At 44.0% G+C, this 27,737-nt stretch overlaps 1 protein-coding gene across 1 annotated transcript in view; it reads right to left on the bottom strand.

The window, feature by feature from the left end:
* WWTR1 (WW domain containing transcription regulator 1) overlaps window positions 1-27,737 on the bottom strand; it is a 153,078-nt gene that overhangs the window by 52,773 nt on the left and 72,568 nt on the right. The window contains exon 3 of the mRNA XM_008160850.3: window positions 9,573-9,709. Coding sequence (XP_008159072.2) covers window positions 9,573-9,709 — 137 coding nt within the window. The remainder of the gene's footprint in view (window positions 1-9,572; window positions 9,710-27,737) is intronic.

The following is a 27,737-nucleotide window of genomic DNA, read 5'->3' as shown; positions in this document are numbered from 1 at the left end:
GAAACTAGAAACACCAATCAGAAAGGATATATGCACCCCTATGTTCATAGCAGCACAATTCACCATAGCTAAGATTTGGAAACAGCCTAAGTGCCCATCAGCAGATGAGTGGATTAAAAAACTGTAGTACATCTGCACAATGGAATACTACACTGCGGTAAAAAAGGAGTTCTTACCATTTGCAACAACATGGATAGAGATGGAGAGCATTATGCTAAGTGAAATAAGCCAGGCAGAGAGAGATAAGTATCACATGATCTCACTCATTTGTGAAATATAATGAACAACATAAACTGATGAACAAAAATAGATCCAGAGACAGAGAAACATCAATCAGAACGTCAAACCTCAGGGAATGTAGGGGACAGTGGGGGTAAGGGGGAGAAATCAACCAAAGGACTTATATGCATGCATATAAGCCTAATCAATGGACACAGACAACAGGGGGGTGGGGGCATGAATGGGAGGTGGAGGGTAATGGGGGAATAAGGACACATATGTAATACCTTAATCAATAAAGAAATTTTTTATAAAAAGGCTGAGGGTTCTAGTGTGGAGGAGACTTATTTCTCATGAATACTTTTTGGAACTGTTTGAATTTTTGCCATGTTTGTGCTATTTTTCCAATAAAAACAGCTAATCCAAAAAATTGTAGAAAAATCGTTATTGAAATGGAAAGATGCTCATGATACATGAGTGGGGGTGGGCGGCGGTAGGGGGAGGAGGCTACAAAAAAAAGACTGTAGAGGACTTTCCAACCTTTTTTACTTACATTTGTATTGAAAAGAGGCAAATATATGAGAAAATGTTAGTGTGATTTTGAATGGTTAGAGTGTTTTACATTTTCTCGATTTTTTGCTGATCAGCGTTTTCTACAAAGACCAAACAGTAATTACATAACATGGGGAAAGAAGATTCTTGAATCTTGCTGCCTCAAAATACATTTAGAATCTTATTTTTTCCTTTTTTTTTTTTTCCTAAAAGCAGGAAGAGGGGGTTATCTCCCTCTCTTCAGCACTTAATGAGAAGGTGCTGAAAGACTATGAAGGCTTTTGTTTTCCTGGTTTCTTTTATGGTGTTATTTTGCTGACTCCATCAAAATTATTCAGAGTCAAGCGTGGCGGAACAGCTGTCCCTGACCACCAGCAACTGCAAGACACCAGGGAATAAATTTAGACTTCCAGAAAGGAAGACGAGATCAATCTTCCAGCTGATATGGGCTGGGGGAGGTGGTGGTCAAGACACAGGGGGACAGCATCAACAGGGGGTCGCAAAGAGGAGATCAAAGAAGTGTCCAAAAGTCACTCAGCACGAATCAGTTTGGAACAAGTGACCAAATGACAAACCATCCCAGAATTCCTTTGCCTCAGGTTAGGCAAAATGCGCCACAGCAAGTAAGCTCCCAAGGGCACGCTACTGGAAGTCAGCCAGCATTATCTTTAAAACCCTCAGCAGCAGAGGCCCCCAGCTTGGTGAAGAGATCAGACTCCATTAAAAATAATTAAAAATGAAGGTAGTGCACACAAAGAAGTGACTACGGAAAAGCTTGACCTGCCTCCATCTCCTTCCTAAGAGGCTCTGCTGTCCTTCAGGGAATGGGGCGCCTCTGGAACTTCAGGCCTGCAGATGCCTGACTTTCCAGCCAGCTCTCAGGAAGCCAAGTTAAAGGCAGGCTTGCACAGTTACCTGTGAATTTGAACAATACGGTTCAATAATCTGAATCCGAAAGCGAACGTTTCACTGAGCTTTTGAAGTTTACTTGGTATGATTGGGGTCAAAACTTTCTGGAAAGTGGTGTCAGAGTTCACAGACCCAATGTTCTTGTGTGCACTAAAGCCAACACGTGCCAAAATGACAAATATCGATGCCACAGTAATGTCTATTTTGGACAAAAAGTTAATCAAAAAGTGGTGAGCATCCTTGGAGTTCTCTTCAGGTAACTGCTTAAAGACTGAACATCTGAGCCGGTTTCTGCCATGTCTTATGATAGCATTCTCCAACCATGGTGCTAAAACACAATTCTATTGTGGTCCCCACGCCTGGCTGATGGCCAGAGTCATCTGGGCACATGAAACGGCACCCATTCCCAGACCCCACCCTACACTGTCTGAACAGGCTTTCCCAGGGTGGGCCCCGGCGGTGTTCCTCCTAGCAGCCCGTGACTGTACTTGGGGAGCAATCAGCCTGCCGGATTCGGAAGGTGTGTGTCTGACAAGTGCCCCATGGGATACAACTAGTGCTGGCCCTGGACCCCACGTGAAGAAACACTGATCTCAGAGACTAATGAATGACTTGGCCACAAGCAGACTGTGTTGACTCTCAAGGCTTGACGATTCAAAGTTCTGTCCGTATTGCTCAAAGAGGAGTGGGGAGGAGGGGCCAGAGCCTTCTTCCCAACATTGCATCCTCCTCTCCCACCATAAAAACCACACCGAGAGGTTCTCCTTTTTCTTCTTCTAGCTGTCACAAAAGCGACATAATCACATTACAGAAAAAAATAAAGGAAATCACCCCCAATCTAAAAGTCTTACTATACTCACTATTGACATTTAAAATACATACCTGATTTGCTTAATATATTTATTTTACAAAATGGTAGAATACCATTATTCTAGCTGTGCTACAAAATGCCCTTGGCCAGGAGCTAGAAATACACAGATGGAGAGCAAAATCCTGTGGTAAGAGAATCCAAGCAAAGTCTTTTATAAAAAGTAAAATTATAATCATGGCATAAGCCCTTTTGCCTGCTTTTTAAAATTAGACTGACATAAAGTTTTTTATGTGCCACAAAATCCTTATAACTATTATTTTAATAGTAAAAATATATTTATTTTTGTATTGCAGGCATTTAATGAGAGGGGGGCTACATTATAAATAACACATCTTTGTGTACATATTTCCAAAGTGTTCATCTAGCATTTGACATAAAAATTTTATCTTGAAGAATATCTTCATAGGAAAATTGTGGCATCAGTTTTCATGAGTCTTGAGACTTGTTATCAAACCAAGATTTTTCTACCTAAATTCCTAAATTTATAAAATTAAATCTACAAGACTTTATACCTACTCTTAATACAATACCTAAACTTAACGTATCAAGATAAATGAAAACTGACCTAAATAAAAGATTCATGCACATTAAGATAAATAAAATATGCCATGACAACACAAGGTTAATTTCTTTATTGCACAAGAGGAACTGAATCAGGCCCTGGCTAGGTAGCTCAGTTGATTAGAGTGTCTCCTGATATGCCAAAGTTTCAGGTTCGTTCCCAAGTCAGAACACACACAGGAGTCAACCAACGAATGTAAAAATAAGTGGAACGACAAATCAATGTTTTCCACTCTCTCTCCCTTCCTCTCTCCCTAAAATCAATCAATCAATCAATTGTTTTTAAAAAGAGGAATTAAATTAGTTGATAATTTGTTTTCAGTACCCATTTCACAAATTCCTTAAAAGCTTTAAAAGAAAGAAACGGTAATGAATCTCCTTTTGGTAAACCCAAAGCGTAGTCTACTATAATGATGACTCAGTAGAGTAATTTTGACAATAGATGGCTTCCACCAAATCTATCTAAGAAGAAATTATAATATTGATTTTCCACAGGATTTAGAAAAAAATGTTCCTATTTCTTCTAATCTAGGAGGGGGGGGGGAGCTTTCACACCTGTAACTAATACATACTAATATTGAATGTATACTACAAATGAAAAATAAAATTAAAAACACACACACAAAAAAAACCCTTTTACCAGAACACTTTTCCTCTTTCCCATACCCACCAGTCTTCCTTCCTTTCCATAAACACCCACTTTCCACCACCCCAATCCTACCAGTCCCCCATCATCTCCACCCTCCCCCATAAAGCCTGAAGGTTGCCAGTATATCTTTGGGTTTGTGTGTGCATGTGCTAGTGTACTTTAGGCTAATTTATACTGCAGAAACCACAACGTTCCAAAAGTAGTGAGAAGATCAGAGCTGGAAAAAAACACAGTAGCCAGATGTGTCTGCCATGAACTCACCACATAAAGTTGACAAGGAAAAAACACGGGAAAAAGAAATAGATATCCTACATAAAAATCTGACACTTGACAAACTTTCAGGCTACCTTCCACATACTTTAAGCAATGCTAGGCTATTTTATTTGCTTTTGATAAAATGGTTTTGTGTCTCTGTATACTTCCTAAAGGGAAGAATGAGCCAACTTAGCAAAGGAGTACAGACAAGATTTTCTTTCCATCTTGTCTTGAAAAGTATGCCTTGAAAAAAACCACACAACCAAAAAAACATGCATATATTTGTAATTGGAAGTACAGAAGAAGATAGACCTGGAGGACATCAACTCTGGCCAGGGGATGGCACACCTTCAAAGCGGGGAAGTGTGCGCACACACACATGATATTTTTAAAATTCCAATAGCTTTAAAAATACACGTTGGCTGCACTTAACCAAAAGTCTCTAAACTGGCTAGAGATGGCCGTCCGGTGAAGGTTTTACACAGTCTTTACTTTTCCTGTCCTGTCTAGAACATCGGTGCCCCAGCCAGGGCCTTACTCGAGCAAAGAGACCATTAACACGTGACAGGAGCCCAGCACACCATGGTTTATGACTGCTAGGATTATCGCCAAAAAGGCAAAATTGTATGTGGCTTCTCTTGGCAAAAAGATGAAGTTTTTTTTAAAGATTTTTAAAAATTGATTTGTTTTTGTTTTCAAAAGCAAGAAGAAGGGGGGGGGAGAGAGAGAGAGAGAGAGAGAGAGAGAGAGAGAGAGAGAAACATTTATGTGAGAGCAAAACATTGATCAGCTGCCTCCTGCATGCCCCATACTGGACATGGAACCACAACCCAGGCATGTGTCCTGACCAGGAATCAAACCCACAAGCCTTCACTGCACATGACGATGCTCAACCAGCTGAGCCATTATGGTCAAGGCTTGGCAAAAACATTTTAAAACATGGGGATATGTTGCCCCAGCCAAGCTAGTAATGGGCAGGGTTCAAATTCTGACAGTCTGATCCCCAACTTCATGTACCCAACCTACAGAAAAAGGTTTATTGAGGAATTTATTAATCTATGTCACTGATTATATCACAGCTAGAGAAATACATAAAATTAGCTATGAATGGTACGAATTCTATCATCTGATACTAATATTATTAACTGTATTTCTACATCATTTTCACACATAAATACCTCCCAGTGAAGGGATGTGTCATTTGATATCTTACTTGTCAGCTATATTCCATAAAAAGACCAAACTTCTAGATTCAAGAAGGAGGAGGAGGAGGAAGAGGTAGAGGAGGAGGGGGAGGGGGAGGATATGTTCTGGTCAAAAGGTAAAAGGAAAAAAACGCAGTTGATGTAAACAGACATAGAAATTTTGATTTTATATACATGCATATATGTTTATATATGCTAATGTATATGGCATAGGTTATATCTATATATAAAAAAGCCTAAGCGACTGAACAAACAAAGGACTGGTCGACCGGTCGCTATGATGTGCACTGACCACCAGGGGGCAGACGCTCAACACAGGAGCTGCCCCCTGGTGGTCAGTGCGCTCCCACAACTGGAGCGCCACTCAGCTGACTGCCCCGTCCTGGCAGCCCGGCAGCCCACCAGCCCGGTGGCAGCTCCTCACTCCCTCAGTAGTCCTGCAGGTCCAGTCTCCGGAGAACGGGCCAGGCACCGATCCTGACAGCGCCATCCGCCTCTGGGAAGTCGGCCTCAGGCACCACGGCCGCTTCCCCTCCCTAGATGCTCCACAAGGAAGAAACGATATAAAAGCGGCTGCCAGGTGGCTCCAGACAACTGGCATGAACATCAGCGGGACGGGTCTGGGTCCTGAGCTGGCAAGGGCATCCCACCACCTCTGGACTGATCGCATCCCAGCTCCCTCGCTCCCTCCTCGGGACCGGTGCCAGATGCAGGGCTCATGGCTGGGAGGTGCTGATGCAGCAGTGCTAGCCTCTCCTGATCAGGACTGACTGGGTGCGAGCCCGTTGCAGGTGCAGCGGGGCCGGATGAGTGGGAGCAGCAGGCAGGAGTGGCAGGCGGCATTGGACTGCGGGTTTCGGCCCGATCCCCGCAGGCCACCATGAGGGACCCCACCTGTGCATGAATTCATGCACTGGGCCTCTAGTCCTATCTAATAAAGAGGGAATATACTAATTGACCATTATGCCCTCATAAAGATGGCAGCACCCACAGCCAATAAGGAGGGAATATGCTAATTGACTGTCACACCCTCAAATATGGCGGTGCCCACAGCCACAAGATGGCGGCGCCCAGTCCCCTCAGCCCCGCTGGGGCGGCAGGTGCACCACAGCTGGGCCCACCCCCAGGCGGGTCCGGCTGCTCCACGCGCCTGCCTCCGGAGTCCCCCAGTACCCTCAGCCCCCCAGCCACCCAGGGCCAGCCCAAAGTGCAGGTAAGCCTCAGATGCCAGCTGCCCAGCCGCCCTGGGCCGCCAGAGGCTCAGGTAACCATGGCCGGCCGAGGCTTGAGCTGCCAGCAGTGGCAGCAGCAGAGGTGTGATGGGGGCATCGCCTTCCCCAGATCACCGGGGCGCCTCCCGCCCCTGAGGGCTCCCGGAGTGTGAGAGGGGGCAGGCTGGACTGAGGGACCCCCCTCCAAGTGAATGAATTTTCATGCACCAGGCCTCTAGTATCCTACTTAATAAAATAGTAATATGCAAATTGACCGCACCTTCGCTATGCCCAAGCCACGCCCATCAGCCAAAGCCACACCCACCAGTCGAATAGGGTGAGTATGCAAATTACCCAACAAAGATGGCGGTTAATTTGCATATGCTGAGGGAGGGAGGAGTGAAGACTGAAGACAACTTAGAAGGAAGAGGGAGGAAAAGCGGAAAGCAAGGTGGCTGCCAGAGGGAAAGCCCGGGCGGGGCGGAGCGAGGCAGAGCTGGGCGGAGCGGGGCGGGCTGCAGCAGCGCTCGGGTGCAGGCACAGCGGCCGCAATGGCGGCGGCAGTGGCAGCGCACGCAGCCGCAGTGGCCGCTTGCAGGATTCTTCCTGCAAATGGGCTACTAGTAATATATAAAAACACTGATATAGACCTATTATTCTAAATCTTAAAAAAAAAGAAGGAAAGAATCTATTCTTTATATATTTAAAGATTGGTAACAAAGAGCATAAACTATAGACAGACCTAGAGCTTGAAATAAAATGTTCTGAGCAAATAATTTGTTATTAAGACCATATTGTGACTCTCTAAATTGTCCCAATCTTTGGTGTTTACTTTGCATTCCCCAGTGTATTTCCATCTACAGGACACATCTGTGATTCTCTATAGGCTAACAGCACACTTTGTAATGACAAATACTCAAATATTGTTGGAAAACCCCAGAATGTGTGTCATGAGTAATTTACTACCCCAATATATTAGAAATCTGGAAAGGTATTTTATTCAACCACAGGTAAACTTATTTCAGACGTTCAGATTACAATTTCTTTAGATGTAGTTTGCCATCAATTCAGGTGTGTGTGTGCGCGCGCATGTGTGCATGTGTATAGGCAGTACTTCCTACTTGTACAATTTTTAAAAATTAACTGCAGTGTTTTATGTACTAGTAACACACTAATATCTAAATATCTATCAGTTTGGGGGCTGATTAAATAAACTAATTATAGCAGACCAACATGTTGAGCTATTAGCCAAGTTTTTAAAAGAATGAGGCAGCTCTATATGCACAGATATAGAAATGGAAAAGGCAAGGTGCAGAACAGTGGGTATAATATGCTAGCATTTGTGTGTGACTGAAAACACTGGTCGACCCCATGCAACATAAAAGGGACAGGGCATTGGGATCAGAGGAAGACTGACTTTTTGAACACCTCTTTGAATGAGTGAATTTTTTCAACCAGGTCCCTAAAAGATTTTTTTCTATTATAGTGATGATAAAGTTAAGGTTAATACTTTATAATCAGTTTTTATAATTTTCAATGAAAATTAAATTGTTAAGGAAACCACGAAACTACTCTAATGTCACCTAATATGTGGTTTCTTTACTGCATTTGCATCTGCTTTCTATGTGAGCTTTTATATATTGGGGATAAATGACTCATGGGAAGTTTTGGCTTGCCACTGCTGGGAGAAGCGTTGATACCATTTTCCTTGATCTGCCCTTTAGACAAGTAACACAATAGAAGTTATCCCAAGTAATTTGCTTTTTGGATAAATTTTACATCTGCAAGCTTTAAAATGGTAGGTCCAAACTTCCTGCAAGAACAGACTGTATATTTACTTTTAGCTGACTTGGGTCTACTTAAGGTTCATGCTCACTCTGGCTAAGTGAGGGTATGAGGGCAGGGTGTCTATCAAAAGGACTTCCATTCCTATTCCTGCCAATCCAACAGGAACTTCTTTTTACTCCAAAGTTAACTCTTCTGTGTATAAAGCAGTATCTAGACCAGTGATGGCGAACCTATGACACGCGTGTCAGCACTGACACGCGTAGCCATTTCTGATGACACGCGGCCACTGAGGCGGCCACATGCCGAGGATGAAACATTTGCTGCTCCTGAGGATGAAACATTTGCGAAATAATGTTTTTTCCTCGAAGTGACACACAACCCGAGTTATGCTCAGTTTTTTGGCGAAGTTTGACACACCAAGCTCAAAAGGTTGCCCATCACTGATCTAGACATTTGATCTTAAATGGGAATGTTATCTGAAAGTGGTACCATCTTTTAGAAAACTTTAAAATTGCCATCTTATGTTTAGCCTTTGGGGGAGGGGGAGAATGACTACAACAAAAGCTGATTAGTTCTGTTGCTACCGTAAATTAATTCGCATCTGGTTATCTCTACTGGGCAGAATTTTAGTTTTCTGAAGTAAAGGAAATTAGCAGAAGATAATCTCTTCTCAAATATAAAATCACACTTAAACATTCTAAATGAAATGGCAAGTGAGTCAATTATCCCAGAGCAGGTATAGGAGAAGCCACCTGCAGGACATATAATGATAGGATGCATTCTAAAATCAAACCAACCTCGGTTCACAGCTCCTGCTCTGCTATCCGGAAGTGGTGACTTGGAGCAAGTTTCCTACCTATAAATGGGAACGCTGTCACTTCCTGCAGGACTGCTCTGAGGATTTAATGAGATAAAGCAAGAAAACACCTACCCTGGTCTCAGTCACACATCATGCAAAAAAAAAGAAGAAAAAAAAAAGGAAGGAAAGGGATTCAAGACCAGAATTGTACCCTTTGGCAGTCTTCAGGGACCAAATTCACAGAAAGCGGCTACGTGCCCTCCTCCTTGCTTTGGTCTGGATGAAGACAAGAGGCCTGTGTGACTTTTCAAAGAACTTCAAGAAAGGAAGTTGGAGGGGAGGCCGGACCAGTAGTGTAAACCCTACCCTAGGGTGGACTGTAGCAAAGAGGACAAGTAAAGAAGGCAAAGGCGGTGGACAAGTAATGCAGCCAAAGGCAGGAAAAAACGCTCTCTGGGTGCACAAATGGGCACCACAGCAAGCAGAGCTGCTTCTGAACCCACAGCCCCGTGATGGAACACTGCATTCAACTCCAAGTCAAAGCGTGGCTTACCGAGATTCGGCTGGGACACGGCCATGGGCCTCTGGGGCACTGGTGTGGAAGTGGCGGCTGGGTGGAGACTCATATGATTCAGGGGCTGATTCATCACCTTCCTAGGGTCTTGCCATGTGGTGATTTTTTCTATGTGACTAAAAGAAGGAAAACAATTATCTTTTTAATTTTCAGTATCATTATCCTTATCACCATCACCAATAACAGCACCACAGTCCATGACTTTGGCTCTTCTTCCCTTAGGACCTGCTGCCGAGCAGCTGACACGTTGTACTTGGTTTCATCCAAGGTCAGGTCACTTACCTAGCATCCAAACGGGGCTACACTGGGGATTTTGCAGTGACTCTCTGAACACAAGCCCATCACTCAGCTGTCCCAGACGCCCCTCTTAAAGGTTTTCTGCCTTATGGGGACAGACAAGCCCCAGCAGTCCTCGCCAACGTCCAAGGAGCCTGCATTCCCAGCTCCTCGGGGACATCATTGCCACCCAATCACTGGGACGCCATGGTGTGAGCTCCTGTCCAGAAGCAAGGCCGCCAACCCTCCCACACTCGCAAGGCTCATTTACTTGACACCTCCACCTGTCCTCAGCCAAAGACCGGGCCCTTGAGACCAACCTCATAACCATGATCTTCCTGCATCCTTACTAAGTAAGGCCCTGTGAAGTCCATATTGGTGATACGTGAAACCCTCGAGAGGCCGATGTTCTGCCGTGCACGGTCACAGCCGTGTGGCTGAGCGAAGCAGCAGGAAGTACTAGTAAGTGCAGGAGGGCAGGAGCACCAGGCTAAGGAGACACCTCGACGCTGGGCACGAAGGCCTCTGAGGGAGGAAACGTCAGACCGAGTCGTATACAACTGCCGCTGCTTGTTGTTATGACTGTCTCAGAGGAAGTAGCACAACAAGCTTCTGCCCAGTTTCTGATATGTCCTTGGAAGGATGGACGGGCGGCTCTTCCTAACTGGCTCCCAACCACATCACAAGTTATTCTGGGTGCCTTTATATAAACCCCGCACCACTCCACGACGCCATCTTTTTTTTGAGAGGTTATTACATTTTCCTTTTACAGATGATCATATTCACAGCCTTTTTTTTAGGAACTGTATCAGAGATTTTCTATATTTATCAAAGACAGAAAACTGATAGAAACTGAATGCCAGCCCTTTGTTCTGGGCCTTACAGTTGGCTGCACTCCCCAACCCAATTTGCAATGCCAGCCCCCAGGGACTACTGACCCTGCTAGATGCACAGGAAAAAGCTATTTTCTGTTGCTTGTTTCCACATTTATTTTTTATTGATTTCAGAGAGGGAAGGAGAGGGAGAGAGATATAGAAACATCAATGATGAGAGAGAATCATTGGTCGGCTGCCTCCTGCTGGGGATCGAGCCTGCGACCTGGGCATGTGCCCTTGACCAGAATCTAACCCAGGACCCTTCAGTCTCCAGGCCAACGCTCTATCCACTGAGCCAAACCAGATAGGGCTACATTTATTTTTATTTTAAAATATCTTTTTTATTAATTTCCGAGAGGAAGGGAGAGGGAGAGAGAGATAGAAACATCAGTGATGAGGGAGCATTGATCAGCTGCCTCCTGCATGTTCCCTACTGGGGACTGAGCCCACAACCCAGGCATGTGCCCCCTTGGTTCATGGGTTGACGCTCAACCATGGAGCAATCGGCTAGGGCCTAGCCGCTAGGCTGTTTCCTCACATTTAGATGCTGCCACTGCCCCTGCTAAAACTCCCCTTCAGATTTCCCCATCCTAGACTGGAGGCTATTGCCTTGGGGAGCTCATCCATTACCTTGATTGAAAAGTTGGACATATCCCAAGAATACTTTAAATGAGTGTGAGTTTTAAAAAGGGGTTGGGGGTGGGGGGGAACAGCCTCGGTAAAAAGGTGGAACTTCCGCTTTTCACTACTGTAGGAGCCATCAGCAGTCTTCACAGAAATCAGTAATGAAGTGGCTCAGCTGCTTGGAATGTCGTCCCCTACACCAAAGGCTGTGTGTTCGGTTCTAAGTCAGGGCATATATGGGAGGCAATTGATAGATATTTCTCGTACTGATGTTTCCCTCTCTCCTTCCCTTCCTCTCTCTCTCTAAAATCATTTAAAATAGGTATATAAATATCCTCGGGTGAGGATTTAAAAAAAACAAACTGTCTTGTTAAGAAAATAAACAGCCCTAGCTGGTTTGGCTCATTGGATAGAGTGTTGGCCTGCGGACTGAAGGGTCCCAGGTTCAATTCCGGTCAAGGGCACATGCCCGGGTTGCGGGTTCGGTCCTCAGTTGGGGGCGTGCAGGAGGCAGCCAATCAATGATTCTCTCTCATCATTGATGTTTCTATCTTTCTATCCCTCTCCTTTCCTCTCTGAAATCAATAAAGATATAAAAAATAAAAATAAAAAAAAGAAAATAAACAAATAGAGGGGGAAGAGACTGAACTAAAGAGATCAGAATCCATTACCTAAGCATAAAAAAATGAAAAAAGGAACAATGGTTTTAGTTACACCTTCAGTTTAACAATGTTTAAATTCTGTTTAAAGGTTTTCATAAAGCACTTTTGTCAACTTTAGGTTCTGTGGAAACTCATAGCCAGCCCGGGGCGAGGGGGGGGGGGGGTGTATAACAGGCCTTCAGAGTGAGAAAGCAATTGATGAGGACGTCAAAGTTAACTAACTTGCTTTAACAAAGTAATTAGAGCTAAGAAACCCTTTAACTATTCCTTCAGGACCATACTATTAAAACTTGTTTCCCAAGGTAGGCAGGTCCTGCATAAAGACTTTCCACTGTGGTACCGGAGGGGAGCAATCATTCTATCCTGAGCCTTTCTTAGACCCTCTGACACCATGAATAATGATGCTGTTCGAGAACCAGTATAAGCACAGCCTGGTAGGATGGAGTGATGTACATGGAATGGTAGCAGACATTAGGGACACCACTGTGGTCAGACACACTCAGCCACCTGTCAGTAGTAGGAATAATACAGGAGCCAGAGTGATACACTCCCAAATGCGGGTCCTCCGTTCTGCCATTCTGAACAAGTGGGCTGTGAGTCAACAATATTGTAGTAACTATGTATGGTGCCAGGTGGGTACTTGAAATATTGGGGGGTAGGGGTGGCACTTTGTAAAGTTTATCATTGTCTAACCGCTATGCTGTATACCTGCAACTAATACAAAATAATATTCAATGTAAACTGTAACTGAAAAATAAAATACATCTTTAAATAAAAAATAAAAAAACAAGTGGGCTGTGGCTCCAGGATCTGGGGAGAGCAGTAAGACCCATGCTCTAGTGGTGGGTGAGCCCAGCTTGCCTAAGAACTGCCAGTGAGCCTGGCCAGCCTCCACCCCCTGGGACAGAGTGCGGGGCTTTCTGGACAGACACTCTGGCCCTCCTTCCGACGGGTCTGACCCCAAAGATGTACAATGCACCCATGGCTTCAGACGCCAGAACTCTCCCAGGACTGTGGGAGCCTCCACAGCCCACCCTTCAAACTCTACACTCAGCCAATGCTTTTAGAGGAGTTTTGTTCCCAGTGGATTTGTTAATTAAAAGTGTCACTCACAGTATTTCCCAAAGACTTGAGTACAAGAGGGAGCCTTTCTTAAGTGAGCAGTTCTCACTGCTCTGAAACAACTCTGAAAGCCACTCAAATTCTCAGCCACTACAGCCGGAGGACAGGACACCAGCCCTACCCGAAGGCTCAGCTTATATGATGATGTCCAGAGTGGCCCCAGTCTGAATGCCAAATGCAAGGGCATTACTCACAAGTACTTATTAATACATTGCTTATTATTTGACCTGAAAACTAAATTCTAAATGGTTCAAATCATTTAGTGCCCCTCACCCCATTCCCAAACGTAGGATACGCCATTCAGTCTCCCATGCTGCCGTCTCATCTCAGCTCCCTCTCTGAGTTCTGAGTCATTTCCTTTCTCATATTTGTCAGTGTAACCTTACTGCCTGCCAGGACCCACAGTTAGCCAGATTAATCCCCACTCCGCTACTACTCCCACCTCCTTCCTGATTTCACTCCCTTGCTGAATCTACTGCAAGAAAATAACCCTATGCCATCATTAAGAGTCTAATTTCTCTTCAAAATATCTATTATAAAAACATATATTTAAAAAGATAGCAAACTTTTATGCTGATATATGCAATGGCTCTCTGGTGCTTTTTTTTTTTTTTTATCTAAACTCTTCTGAACTTACCAAGTTTTTAATAGTGAATATCTATTGTTTTCATAACCAGTAAAAACAAAAATACTTATAAAGTTACAAAAAGACAAAAGGGAAATGATGCATATCTATCTTCATGTGGCCAAAGTAAGAAGGGAAATTGAATCAATTACCGACTCCATGTTGTTTATATAGAAAAAAAGAGTACCAGATCCTACGAGAAAGAAAATCTGACACCTCAGCCCCGCCCCCCACTAACAAAGATTTTTTTCCCTAGACCAGTGGTCGGCAAACGGCGGCTCGCGAGCCACATGCGGCTCTTTGGCCCCTTGAGTGTGGCTCTTCCACAAAATACCACGTGCGGGCGCGCATGTACAGTGCCATGGAAACTTCGTGGCCCATGCGCAGAAGTCGGTTTTCGGCTCTCAAAAGAAATTGCAATCGTTGTACTGTTGATATTTGGCTCTGTTGACTAATGAGTTTGCCGACCACTGCCCTAGACTACAAAAAAAATGCCTGCAGGGTTTCACTGAGGCCCTGGGTGTGTGGTGGGAAAGGCGTCTATAACAAAGACAATGGGATGGTAGTTTCCTGTTCCTTTGAGAGTCCCTCTGACCACTGCTTCCCAGGCTGTCTTCTTCTTTCGGTCACAGAGAGAACAAAACAAACCCTGCTCTCCAGCCACATCGGGAGCAAGTGCTTGAATCCCGCCCAGGTCCAGAAGAGTTTCAGCCCTCAGGACCGGCAACTGTCCCGGGGCAAGAAAGGTGGGCACTGCTCTGGGAAGATAAGTGTAGCTTATGGGAAATTGTGTTGTGTGAAATAATTTTTATTTCTTGGATTAATATGTTCTTCAATAAAGACAGAAACTTATTTTATTAAGGAAATTCTGTTTGGAGTTAAAATGTCATTGAAATCAGCCTTACCGGGTTTGGCTCTGTGGATAGAGCGTGGGCCCGGGACTGAAGGGTCTCGGGTTCGATTCTGATCAAGGGCACATACCTCAATTGCAGGCTCAATCCCTGGCCCTGGTGGGGGCACCTGTGGGAGGCAGCCAATCAATGTGTTTCTCACAACGGATGTTTCTCTGTGTCTCTCCCCCTCCATTCTACTTTCTCAAAAACTCAATGGAAAAATATCTTCTGTGAGGATTAACAAAACAAAAAAATGTAATTGAAATCAGCAGGGGAGGGGTCAGCATGACCATCTTTCCAGTCACCATTCCTGCTCTGCCTGACCCTCCCATCAGCCTGCAGGGGATTGTTAATTTAGCTGAGCAATCCTTGCCAGCCTCTGGTATGTCTTTTCACCTAGATCAGTGGTCGGCAAACTCATTAGTCAACAGAGCCAAATGTCAACAGTACAACGATTGAAATTTCTTTTGAGAGCCGAAAACCGACTTCTGCGCATGGGCCACGAAGTTCCCATCGCACTGTACGTGCGCGCCCGCACGTGGTATTTTGTGGAAGAGCCACACTCAAGGGGCCAAAGAGCCGCATGTGGCTCGCGAGCCGCGGTTTGCCGACCACTGACCTAGATGATCACAAAAGCCTCCAGTCTTCCTAGTTTCCCCCCCACCCTCCACCCGGAGTGAGTAGTACTTTCTTACTGCAGAGGAAAGGGGACCAAGGCCCCGGGAGGGACTTGGGTCCATACAGGCAGCTCCTGTGAGAGACTTTGGGCTCCAGAAAGACCACAGTCTTGGGCTCACACACGCCTGAGTTTTAACGCTAGCTCTGACCTTGTGTCACCTAACTAAGCCATTTAACCCATCCTCGTCTCAGTGCCTGTATCCATGAGAGTAGGTAAAAAAATAAAAAAAAAATAATAATAAATAATAAACACACCGGCTCCTTGTTGTCTGTTCTGGGAAACCACAGATTTCTAGACCAGTTCTCTGGGCTTCCCTTGCAGCACGGAAGGCAGCTGCCGCCTTCCCAATGTGACTGGACAGTCAATGGGTCCGGGCTGCCGGTCACTACTGGAGCCAAGTAAGCGCGATAGGGTTGAATCACATGTGAGCGTTTATTCTAATACTGCCGGCATTACGGGGAGAGTAGCAGGTCATCTGCTCTACACCCCACCATAAGCCAGCTGCTTCTGTTGGGTAGAAGGACAAAGACTACATAAGGATGTAGGCAAAAAGGGCAAATGGGCAGTTTGCAGGTCTGCAAAGGGCTGGGGATCTTCAAGTGGCTTAGTGATAGGCAAGGACTGGGGTCTTCAAAGGGCTGGCGATTCTGGTCTCTGCAACAAGGCTGTTCATCTTTCCATGGGAACTGGCAGCTCCCAATGGGGGGGACGGGCTGCCTTCCAGGTGAGCTCTGAGGTCCGAGGTCCCGGGTGCAGCTGCCAGCCAGGGAGAATGTGCCTTCTTTATTCAGAATAAAACAATCGCAAGTAACACAGCATGATCAATATTTCTTATAATTATAGCTGGTCCCCAATATTCTATTTCTGCCCCTATCACCAAGGCTGGCAATGCTCAGCTCAGGTTTAGTCAACAAGTGGGGACAGCATACCTATTGTGTGTGATACACGAGGTAAGTACAAAAAGGAAAAGCATTTCGTAAATGCAAAAAACCCTGACTAGCAGCAGAACCATGAAAGGCATAGATAAAATCTTATTTGTAAAACTAGAATCCACTGGCCTCTCAGGGCCCAGGAAAAGGCCTAGTATTTTGGAGAATTTACTCTCTACCAACTTTATGGAAGGAAGTCACATAACAAAGATTCTGAAATAGGAGGCCTATGCAGTACATTTTGTATTGCTGGAAGCATACAAAAATAGGAATGATCATTTGTGGACTATATGAACAGCACAAACTGATGAACAAAAATAGATACAGAGATAGAGAAGCAACTTCAGTGGGAAGGCGGGGGTGGGGGGGAGATCAAACAAAGGACTTGTATGCATGCATATAAGCATAACCAATGAACACAGACAACACTAGGGGGCGGTGAGGGCATGTGCTGGGGGGTGGGGGTGGTGGTGGGGAGGTCAGTGGGGGAAAAAGAAAACATGTAATACTATATGTAATACCTTAAACAATAAAAAATAGGAATGATTATGAGTGCTTAATTTTGAAAGAATTTAGAATTCTTAGCAACATAATCTGCTTGCTTATTTCCATGGGCAGAGATTTCATCTTCAAATATAAGCCTTTTTACTTCCCAACCTCTTCCCCCACCCCCGCTTCTTTAATATATTAGTTTCACATTAGTGTCAGACATTACTCAGGGCTCCCTACCATCCACAGAGCTGTTAGGACAAGACTTGGTTGGAATCAGCCTCCAACCTGCCTCTTATTTTCCACCACAACCTAGTGTGGTGGTTAGAGAACCAGCCAGTGGGATGGGAAGTTAAAGGCAGCCTGGGTCATACAACCAACTTAGACTGCTTCCAACTCAATTCCTAAGTCATCCCCTGACAATCCCAGTTTCTTCTTAACCTCTCCCTTCACTATTTCTTTTTTAGGGGTGCTGATATTTCTCTTCCAATGGAACATAAGCTCTTTTGATGACAGAAATGACCCTATAGGTCAAAGCAAAGTGTGCTGCCCACAGCAGGCACCTGAAAAGCAATACTGCTGTAACACCCATCATGTTCACAAGTCCAGTTTAGGATATAAGTAAACTGTCTTATTTTTTTAAATCAGACATTAAAAACCTTTTTGATTTACTAGGCCAATTCACCACCCCCTTAGTGTTATCACCAATTATCATAAACGGAAGATTGCTTGCTTTAAAACTACTAACTGAAATAGGTTTGCAGCTTGCTTGTTGTGAACCAGTTCGATTAAACCCATCAGTGTTAAAAATGAAAACTGAAACAGACTTGCACGCAAGTGATAATTTCCGAGGTGGGGCTGGCCAACCAAATTTGACCCATTGTCAACAGACAACAAATGCTATACCAATGCTTACTCCTGGACCAGATGGCAAGAATTGTTGCCCAAGACTCATATTAACGTTTTGAAATTTCCTTCAATTAAAATTAAAATACACATACGCAAAAGCTGGTTTACCTTTTTGTTGTATTTCAAGGATAAATGCCCGTGTTTCAACTAAATTAAACATGCTAGCAGTGTGTTCTTATTTAAAATGTCAAGACCTAGGAAAGACGCATCATATCTTACATTTCTTTGAGTGGCACCTTTTGTTTTTTGGGTCTTTTTTGCCAGTGGTACTGATACGGGATTTGTGGACTGGAACAAGCGGTGCTCCCCGGGGCAGGATGGCTCCCCCAGGCTCTTTGTCCTTCAGAGTTGAAGAATGAAACCATGGACAGAAGATGGCATAGCAAAGGTGGAAATTTACTGAAGAACAAGCAGACTCCCACATGGGGAAAGGGAAAGAGTCCCCACCCAGTCCCTTCTTCACAGTTTATAAAGGCTGCCTCAGTAGCCCTTCTGATTGGCCACTATCCCGCTTGGATTTGGTCACTACAGCAACTCCTGAGCTCAAAAGGTCAAACCTCACGTGGGACAAGGGAGGCCCTCCTCCCTCATTGTTTTCCTAATTCTCCTTTGAATGAGGGGCTTCCTTCCCTTTATTTTGTAAATGTGTATCTTTTGCTACTTCCAGCTCCCTTGTCTTATGGAAATGTAACTTCTGCCTCCCCCAACTCCCTTGTCTTATGGAAATGTAACTTCTCCCTCCCCCAACTCCCTTATCTTATGGAAATGTAATTTCTGCCTCTCCCTTGTCTTATGGAAATGTAACTTCTGCCTCCCCCAACTCCCTTGTCTTATGGAAATGTAACTTCTGCCTCCCCCAACTCCCTTGTCTTATGGAAATGTAACTTCTGCCTCCCCCAACTCCCTTGTCTTATGGAAATGTAACTTCTGCTTCCTCCAACTCCCTTGTCTTAAGGAAAAGTAACTTTTTGCAGCTCCATAGCCTGTGTTTTTTCCATGGACCCCCTTAAATTTTTAAAGTTCCCTAAACCTGCCTATTTCACCCCTAAAAACTCCTATTTCAGTACTTAGCTCTTCCACGGGACACCAGAGGTAGGTCTTAACCACAAGAACAAAGACAGCTGGCATACACAGTCACTAATTCCCCCAGGCCCAGATGCAGTCTTTCTCCAGAGAGTTTCTCTGCTGTCATCTAAAACCAGAACGTGGGGCGAGCTGATCACAGCGGCACCCCATTGCCGGGGTAACTCACAGCCCACACGTACAACCCCACCTGATGAGTGACCATCCACTAAATTGTTCTCCTCTGCTTAACACTATCAGCTCCGTTGAAAACTGGGGAGTCTGCTTTTGAACTTGGGTACATTGACAATCGGAAATAAGGTGCTGGCTCTTCACTCAGCTGAAGAGCTAATGTTCCGTTTTATTTCTAAAGTCATCACTCTCCCTCCCACGTTGTCATCCTTCCTATTGTCACCCCAACAGATGGTTCTTTGCCCCAAAGCAGCTTTCATAGCATGGTCACTACAATTCTTTCTCTGTTCTGCCCAAATCTTAAAAACAACACCGTCTCTTACTAGTCCAATGCATTAGAATAAAAGCTACAAAGAAGTAAAAATCAGGCTGCGAATGGACGAGGCTGACACATCCATTAGTAAACATATCAGTCACAGATTAAGTCCCAAAGCTATAAAAACTGACTCTCTCACACCATATAATACAGGTGACTCTCACGTAACAGAAGCATGTTGGATGTAAGAGCTCATCCTTCTTTGAAAACCACAGGATTTATAGTTAAAAGGTTCTGGTCAGATTTTTACTTAAGCAGCTCATCAAACATAGCTGCAATCTATGACACAGAAATAATAACTCACCTATAAAGAGGGGATTTCTTTTTTTTTTAAAGGCTCCTCTAATAAAAGAGGATACAAAACCAGAAGTATTATTTTGGTGCATGCTTCCGGTCTCTACCATTCACTTGCCAATTCAAAAAATTTCAGAGTTCTCTGGAATTTAGAATGAATGGCAGGGATTGTATTTTTAACTACCAGGCTCTAATCCTCAACTTCCATCACAGCCATGCCAAGAAGCCTCCACTTATTTAAATTAGCAGCAGTGGTGGCAGCAGCGTGGAAGTTCTGTGCACACTTCCGCTGAGCCCAGCTGTGCGGGTCTGGCCAGCTGTGGGGCTCTGTCTGCTGGAAGCTTTCCGCGCAGCGCCGCGGGCTTTCCTGCAGACTCACCACTGAGGCTGCCGGTCAGCTCAGAGCTGGATCAAGCCGACCTGCTGTCCCCCCCTAAGCTGGGTGTGAGCCGCTTGGGACTGAAATAGCCGCAGTTCCGGTGAGGCTATTTACCAGCATTTTGTCCCTGGGGTAGGGAAGAAGGGGACACTATGAATGTGCCACACTTCTGGAGAAAACCACTTTGGGAAGCCACTGACTCATCAGCACAGCTGAGGTGTGACTCACGGGTCCCTTCTGAGGGGGAGCCACAGGGCTAGGGAGCCCTGTCGTTTCGGGTGAGGTCCCAACGTCACCCAGCGTAGGCACCCCTGACTCCTGACACTGCCCCTGCAAATTTAGCTAAACTCTCACTTAACCTCATTGTTTCTATCCCCTGACAAAGCAAGAAGAAAACGTGAAGGCCTGTGTTTTCATTTGCTTGTTTGCCTCAGGCCAAAGAGGTCTGTCAAAGAACGTTAGCTGTACTGAGATTTTACAATGGACACTTAACATTTTTTTTTCTGTTCTCATGTCAGGATCAAAAATGCTATTAAAATATTTACAAATCACGTTAAGTTTATTGTGTTCAAACCGAACAACCTAACAGTTTGTGTCACTGTTTTATTATTTAAAGATACCAAGAATAAATTATGTACTTGATACATATTTTCTCACTTTCTTTTCCCAGATGAAAATGAGGAAAGTGGAGATGAGACGATGCTCTTTATGAATGGTGGATTCTAGAATTATCAGCATGAAGTGAAACACATTCATCCATTTATTCATTTGACAAGCCTTTACGGGGAGCTGTATCTTCCGTGGGGATTCAGTTTCAAGGTCAGTTTAGGCAAATGTGGGAGTGGTGAAAAATACCACTGAAAATCATTTATAAGTCCCATAATGTACAGTCTACTCGGCTTTCTGTACATTATCTTGATTCCCGGTGATCATAGCCCATTCTTCCCAGTGTTGCGGCATGGTACTGTTTCTACAGCCAAGCTCCAGTGAAATGATGCTGTCCCCACGCACAGTGCTGGGATTTGCAAGGGGTGCAGTCTCCAATCCCTGCCATGCAGAGGCACATGGCTCAGTGCCTGCGGTGTCCTCTGCTCCAGACCGGGTGTAATGGAAGATGACCTAGCGTGGGCCCTCCAAGCCGGCAATCAAACTGGTGGGGAGTCGTGACAATGCAATAGCAAGGCCCAGACCCTACTTTTATTGTTATTGTAAGTGTCCAGAGCCTGACATTCTACCTCGATAGCTGCACGTTAGATACACTACCCATATCAGCTGTGTCCGACATCTGGGAAACAGCTTTAATTTCACCTTCAGTTTTTAAGAGGAGCTTGTTTTTAAGCCACTGAGCTACTCTAAATGTTAAAATACTTTGAAAACTGTTTTTCCAGGCTCTCCATGCCCAACACGTTTCCACGTGCTGTTTTTCCAGCTGTTAAACGGAACACTAACACACAGCTTGCTTGCCCCTAAGCCATTGCAAGTATAAAATACCTCACAGCTCAACCGTGGCTGCCCTTTCTCTTCTTCCTAATGAGGCCAAAGGACTTCAATGTCACCTGCCGCCTGCCCCCCCCCCCCCCCCCCACCAAAGCCTCCTTAAAACCAAAATTATTTTGGGTTAGTCTACCTTCTCCTCTATTCATGTGAAGAGATTCAGTTCCTTTTGGTTGGCTTTATGTGTGTTTTTAATTCTGGAAAGAGCATGAGCCACCCTGGGCTCTGGCTGTCTGGTTGTCAGTCACTTTCTGCACGTTTGAAAGACATGACAACTGGAACTAGAGAGAAGGCTGGCAGGAGCCCACACCCGGTCTGAAGAAGACTGGTGGTGCTGGTCGCAGCCAGGGTGCCATTTCATAGGAAATGATTTGGAGATTCGAAGACAAGAACTGAGGCATTAAAAGGGATCAAGTTAGGCTTTCACTGGTAGGGGAGGGAGTGTTAGGGACCTTGAAGGCAACACTGCTTATGTTTCCTGTTTTAAACCCCGCCCACATCCTGTCTTTACATGTATTTCTTGGCATCTTTGGTTGAAAGTACCACCCAAATTAGACAGAGTGTAATTTGGTTTTGAATTTTACATCTGCTATTAACCAGGTAAGTAACATTATTGTTTTGAGTATTTCATCAAACAACACAAGTATCAGACATACATGACACTATAAATATTCATGCCCTTCCTTTTCATTGTGAAAGTCCATCACAACTGTTTAAATAGATGAGAAATTTAAATGCAAACACCCATGGTACAATGAATCCCCCAAAATGAAGGGAAACAATGGTGGATACCAACTTGCTGCAAAAACTAGAGATACACTTAATTTCACATAGTCAGAATGACAGGTAATAACTGATCTAGAGACATAAGACATTCTCAAAGCACAAAAGAGCTAGCTAACCACCAGCCTCAAGCGGCTCTTCCACCTTCCTTTTCTTTTTTATTCTAATAATAACTCAACCGCGCATGAGAAAAGGCCAAAGCTGGGATTCCTCCAGTGCCTGTTCAATCCTTTTGGTGGTGGGTGTGATGAACTTTCTGTGCCAGCCTAATATTTCAGTCTCTCATTTAAAGTAAAAAGAGTAGCCCTAGCCAGTTTGGCTCAATGGATAAAGCATCAGCCTGAGGACTAAAGGGTCCCTGGTTTGATTCCTGTTAAGGCCACATGCCCACATTGTGGGCTCGATCCCCAGTAGGGAGACTGCAGGAGGCAGCTGATCAATGATCCTCTCTCATCATTGATGTTTCTATCTGTCTCTCTCTTCCTCTCTGAAATCAATAAAAAAATATTTTTATATAATAAAATAAAGTAAAAAAGATTTCACCTTGACTGAAAAACATGGTAGGACTGAATACTTAGAAGAGAGTATGTAAAAGCTTCCCATAGTTATGTAACAGAAATGCTCAAAAAGTTTTAGGGTAATTTAGTCTTTTAATCATTTACAAGTTGACAACAGTTAAATCCCAAAATATAGGGGTAAAGATCAGGTTACATAAATGCAACTTGATTAAATTTGAGGTTTCTGTGACACAACAAACGGAAAAACAAAATTTAGCCTAAAAGTAGTAAATTTTTATACAATGCATATTTTTTGCCAACTCCAGAGAGTTAGCTTTGTACCCACAGGTTGAATTTAGAAATATACTATTACTTAAAATTTTTTATTTAACAAAGAACATAAATATGTATCTGTTTCAATTTTTATGAGTAATTTCCCCATCCAAACCCAACTGTTCTTCACTAAAGCAGCTGGTATTAATTCTCATATAAAACAAGCAGCTACTTATGTGTATGTAACTTTAAACTTTGATCTGATTTTAAATTTACAGGGAACTTGCAAGAATATACAATGTACTTCCATCTACCAATTCACAAGCTGTCTTTTTTTTTTTTTCAAATTACATCTGATGAGTAGCACTAGAATAATCATCTGCTTTTATATGATTCCTCAGTGATAGTAATAGTATTTTTCCATGTATAAGATGCCCCCCATTTTTCCAACCCAAAATTAAGAAATCAGTATTTTAAGCATTTTGCTGGCTTTTCTCTTAAGGCCGTCTTCTTTTTTGGCCTCTTAAGGAGTTGTTCTTCCTGTTTTCTCCACTGTCTGATCATACACTCAGTGGGAGGAGGTCCAAACTGTCTCTCTGCAGCTCTATTTCCATGACCTTTTGCACAGCTGATTACATTCAGTCTGAATTTTGCCGAGTAAGACAATCGCTTACCAGTATTTATCTTTTTAATTTTTGACATCTTTATGGGCTCAGAACACTCTGGTCCCTGTTGCATGTGCCTGTTGCATCTGCGCACTCTCCACCTCCACCTCCAATGACGGCATCAGCTGACGTCAGTAACAATAAGGCTCGGGATCGAAGAAAGCCTGTTCGACAAGGTGTGGGCAGCTCCCTCCTCGGCTGACTTGCGTGTATAAAACACTCCTAACTCCTCGATTTTCAGTCTAACGATTTTAGAAAAAAACTAGTGTCTTATACACGGAAAAATACGGTACTTTGGCAGGTCACTCTTCTGACTTTAAAGAGAAGTGAATATCACTCTGTAACATATGCAAGATAAAGAAATTCGAAGAAAAAGGGCTAAGATAATCAATCTGAATAACTAAGTCAAGAAATGAGTGAACCGAACTCCTTAATGTCTAAACAGAAACCATAAAAATTCAGCAATAATGGTGACCCTTAAAATCATTTCCCTGAAAGAGAAACGGGCCCACCCCGAGCGGAGGAACCCGGCAGCGGAGCCCAGTGTCTGGAACTGCTGAGGGCCAACCCACGGCGGCAGGACCCAACGGGTCTCAGCACGCGCTTGGGCAGAAGAGCTCTCCCTGCGCCTTTCGCTCAGCCGGCAGGGAGCTGTTTCACACTGGAGGAGAGCCACATTAGTTTGGTTAGCTTATTAATTCAACCTCCACAGGTTTTTTTAGAAGCAAAGAAAATACATATAAATAACATTTAAGTTCTCAGGCAAACGACCTTCCAATATCTGGAATGAATGCTTTACTTGTATAGACAAAGACTTTGAAGAAAAAATTATAAAAAATTAAAAATCCCCACATCACCCTCTGCAGAATGTGATTTAAACAAAAGAAAACACAGCTTCAGGAAAATAGCTTTAAAAATTCCAAGAAAACGCTCACAAAAGAATCCGCAGCCGCCCTAGCCGGTTTGGCTCAGTGGATAGAGCGTCGGCCTTCGGACTGAAGAGTCCCGGGTTCGATTCCGGTCAGGGGCATGTACCTTGGTTGCGGGCACATCCCCAGCGGGGGGTGTGCAGGAGGCAGCTGATCCATGTTTCTCTCTCATTATTGTTTCTAGCTCTCTATCCCTCCCCTTTCCTCTCTGTAAAAAATCAATAAAAATATATTTTTTTAAAAATCTGCAGCCTTATGAAGGGTCATAACTAGACTTAATTTGGGGTACCACCATCTTTCTGGAGGATAGTTTTCTGACATGTAACAAAATGCTTTGAAAAAGCTTTTATCCACAAACTCCACTTCCACGAAACTATACCAAGAGCATAATTAGATAGATCCGGCCGAGATGGCAGGCTGCTTCTAAGAATCTGCTCGCCCTTCTTCTAGGTGCTAGGTGTGGCCAGACTCAACCCGCAACAATAAACAGAATAAACAGAAGACTTTTCTTCTTTCCTCCTGCTTGCAATGTGGGCATGATGGCTAGAGCTACAGCAGCCCTCTCGAATCATGAGGAATAGAAGCCACTTAATAAGAGCAACTATTGTTTTAAAGGGTAAGTGCATGAAGACCTATCAAGCCAGCCCTTGACTGTCTTATTTCAGACTAGGAGCCTGTTGCACGAAGTTTCGTGCAATAGACTTTTCCTTCACCTGGCTGCCGGCACCAGTCATCTGCCAGCAGCAGTTTTCACCCGCCGATCAGAGCGCCTCCCGCCAGCACGATCGGCCACCCCGAGAGGAACTCCGATCGGGAGGCGCTCCAATCGATCGGGCGGGTGGCCAGAGGAAAACTGCTGCTGGCGGAAAACTGGTGCCAGCAGCCACGCAATCGGCCACCCTGAGTTCCGCCCCCCGCGCCTCCAGCCGGCCCAATCGTGGGCGTAGCGGAGTGATGGTAATTTGCATATTACCATTTTATTAGGTATGATGATTTCTTTAATATTAGAGATAATAAACAATCTCATTTCACACCCCTGTTAATCACAAACAGCCCTGTGAAAATAGAAAAATGTTCATAATCTATTGCTAAGTGAACACAATCCCATTTTGGTTAATATACATAACATATAGATGAAGAGAAAGTGGTTTTTATTCATATCTTTATATTGCTTTGAACTTTATTTTGTACAATAAGCATTCATTTTTTCAATCAGGAAAAAAAGAATGAGAAAGCTATCCTCCCTGCAAATGAACTCACTTCCTGCTTAAAAAATAATGTTGCATTCCACATTTGAACCTGTAACTGCTAATTACAGCCTCTGAGAATAATTCCACAGCTAGAGTGTAGGGCTGAAAATCTTGTCGGTCCCTGAAACAGTGAGCTAGAAACGGCGCCATGGTAATGCCGCTGTGAGTGCTTGGCTTAGGGGTGCTCTGACCCAGGGAAGAGCACAAAAAGGCGGGAAGAGAGCAGCAGAAGGAAGGGATGAAGCAGGTGACGGGAAATTCGGTACGTAAGCAGTATTTTATGGCTGATGCCTTTGCAGCTGTCTGAGGCAGGGGCAGCCTCTGAACAAGGCATCAGCAAAGGGGGGCGGCCCCGCCCCGGGCAGAGCAAGTGGGGCCCATCACTCCCAGCACTGTCTGCACTTCACAAGGCAGATGGGCATCCTATATCCAGCACCTGTCGGCCCTGGAGACGCCCGGCTGCAGCGCGGTTAGAGCTGTCATCTGTCTAATCCAGAAGGGACAGGCACTTATTGTATCTAGAAAGATTAGGGTGAAACTATCTTTTGATGGTTCTTACAAAAGAGAATGCATACCTCATGTAATTGTGTTTATTTTCTTCTTGCCTGATACCCCTCTCCCCCGCAATGTTTTTCTTTTTTTACCTACCTTTGCAGCTGTATTTTTCATTGTTAACCCCCATGTTAATTATATATTCTCTTCTAATAATGGTTTAAATTTAGTCTGATGACCAGCCACAAGGCTCCTTTCTCATCCCACTCGGAGGCACATCATGACCTCAGACCCTTCGCGCAATTCCCATTGACTTGGAGAAGAACTCTATGCAAGGAATGAAGCAGGGCAAGATCATAAGAATTGTCAGAGGAAATAGTATTTTCTTCACAGGATGCTTTCAGATTTTTCCTTTCTGTGAGCCTCTTTTAAAGGGTGTTGAATTGAAGGAGACTTTAAATAAGCTTTCAACTTCTCTGTGGTTCCAACTGTGGATTGAGTATAGAAGGCCTGATATTCAGAAACTCATGGAATAAATTAAGTAAGAAAAACAATGAATGAGAAAATGAACAAATTTAATGGGATTCATTTAGCAAATCATTTTGCTTCTCAGTGTCTGTATAAAATGAATCTTATGAATATCATATATATATATATACATATATATATATATGTATATATATATATATATATCTTTATCTATAAAGTAATCAAAGAACTTAGCTAGGGAGCTACAACATCCTCTAAAACATGTGAAAACAGTATCAGTTCATTCAACAAACAGATCACTGAGCCCCTACCAGGTGCCACCCACCATGAGCCCTGAAAACACACCACCCTGGCATAGACACTCAGTAAATGTTTGTTGAAGGAATGAGTAAATGAATTGGCACTAATGTTCATTAATAATAACAGTCATGCTAATAATGATTCATTTATTCATACTTCATGATAATCACAATAATTATAGTGATAATGTGTAACAGCTCACATTTACGTAGTGTTTTATAGCTTCAAAATTTATCTTAACTTGATCCTCACATAAAGTTTATTAATCTCCATTTTTAAGATCCAGAAATTAAGTTGGGATAAGTGAAATGACCTAATAAACTCGTTAAGGAGCTTGCTGCTCTGGGGCTTTTCCCGTTACACGGTACTGCCCGTGGACCCAAGGAGGCTGACGCAAATAACATGGGCCATTTAGGAAAGAAGGAAACGAGGGTATGGACAGTGGGTGCGCTGATAGCCGAACTCTGTCTGGGACAACATCTCCTACAGGCTCGGTCCTTGGGAGCAAAGGACGGCGCGGACAGGTTCCCCCCCTCCTGCTTCAGTAACACACTGCCATCCTGCCTCGTCCCTCCCAAAGCCCTGAGTTACGTAGTGTGTAAACTTGCCTACAAAGTTGAACCTTTTAACTGCCTGGTTTTATCAG

Source organism: Eptesicus fuscus, chromosome 3, assembly GCF_027574615.1.
Source record: "Eptesicus fuscus isolate TK198812 chromosome 3, DD_ASM_mEF_20220401, whole genome shotgun sequence".
Lineage (NCBI taxonomy): Eukaryota > Metazoa > Chordata > Mammalia > Chiroptera > Vespertilionidae > Eptesicus > Eptesicus fuscus.
This window is presented reverse-complemented; position numbering and strand designations above follow the sequence as displayed.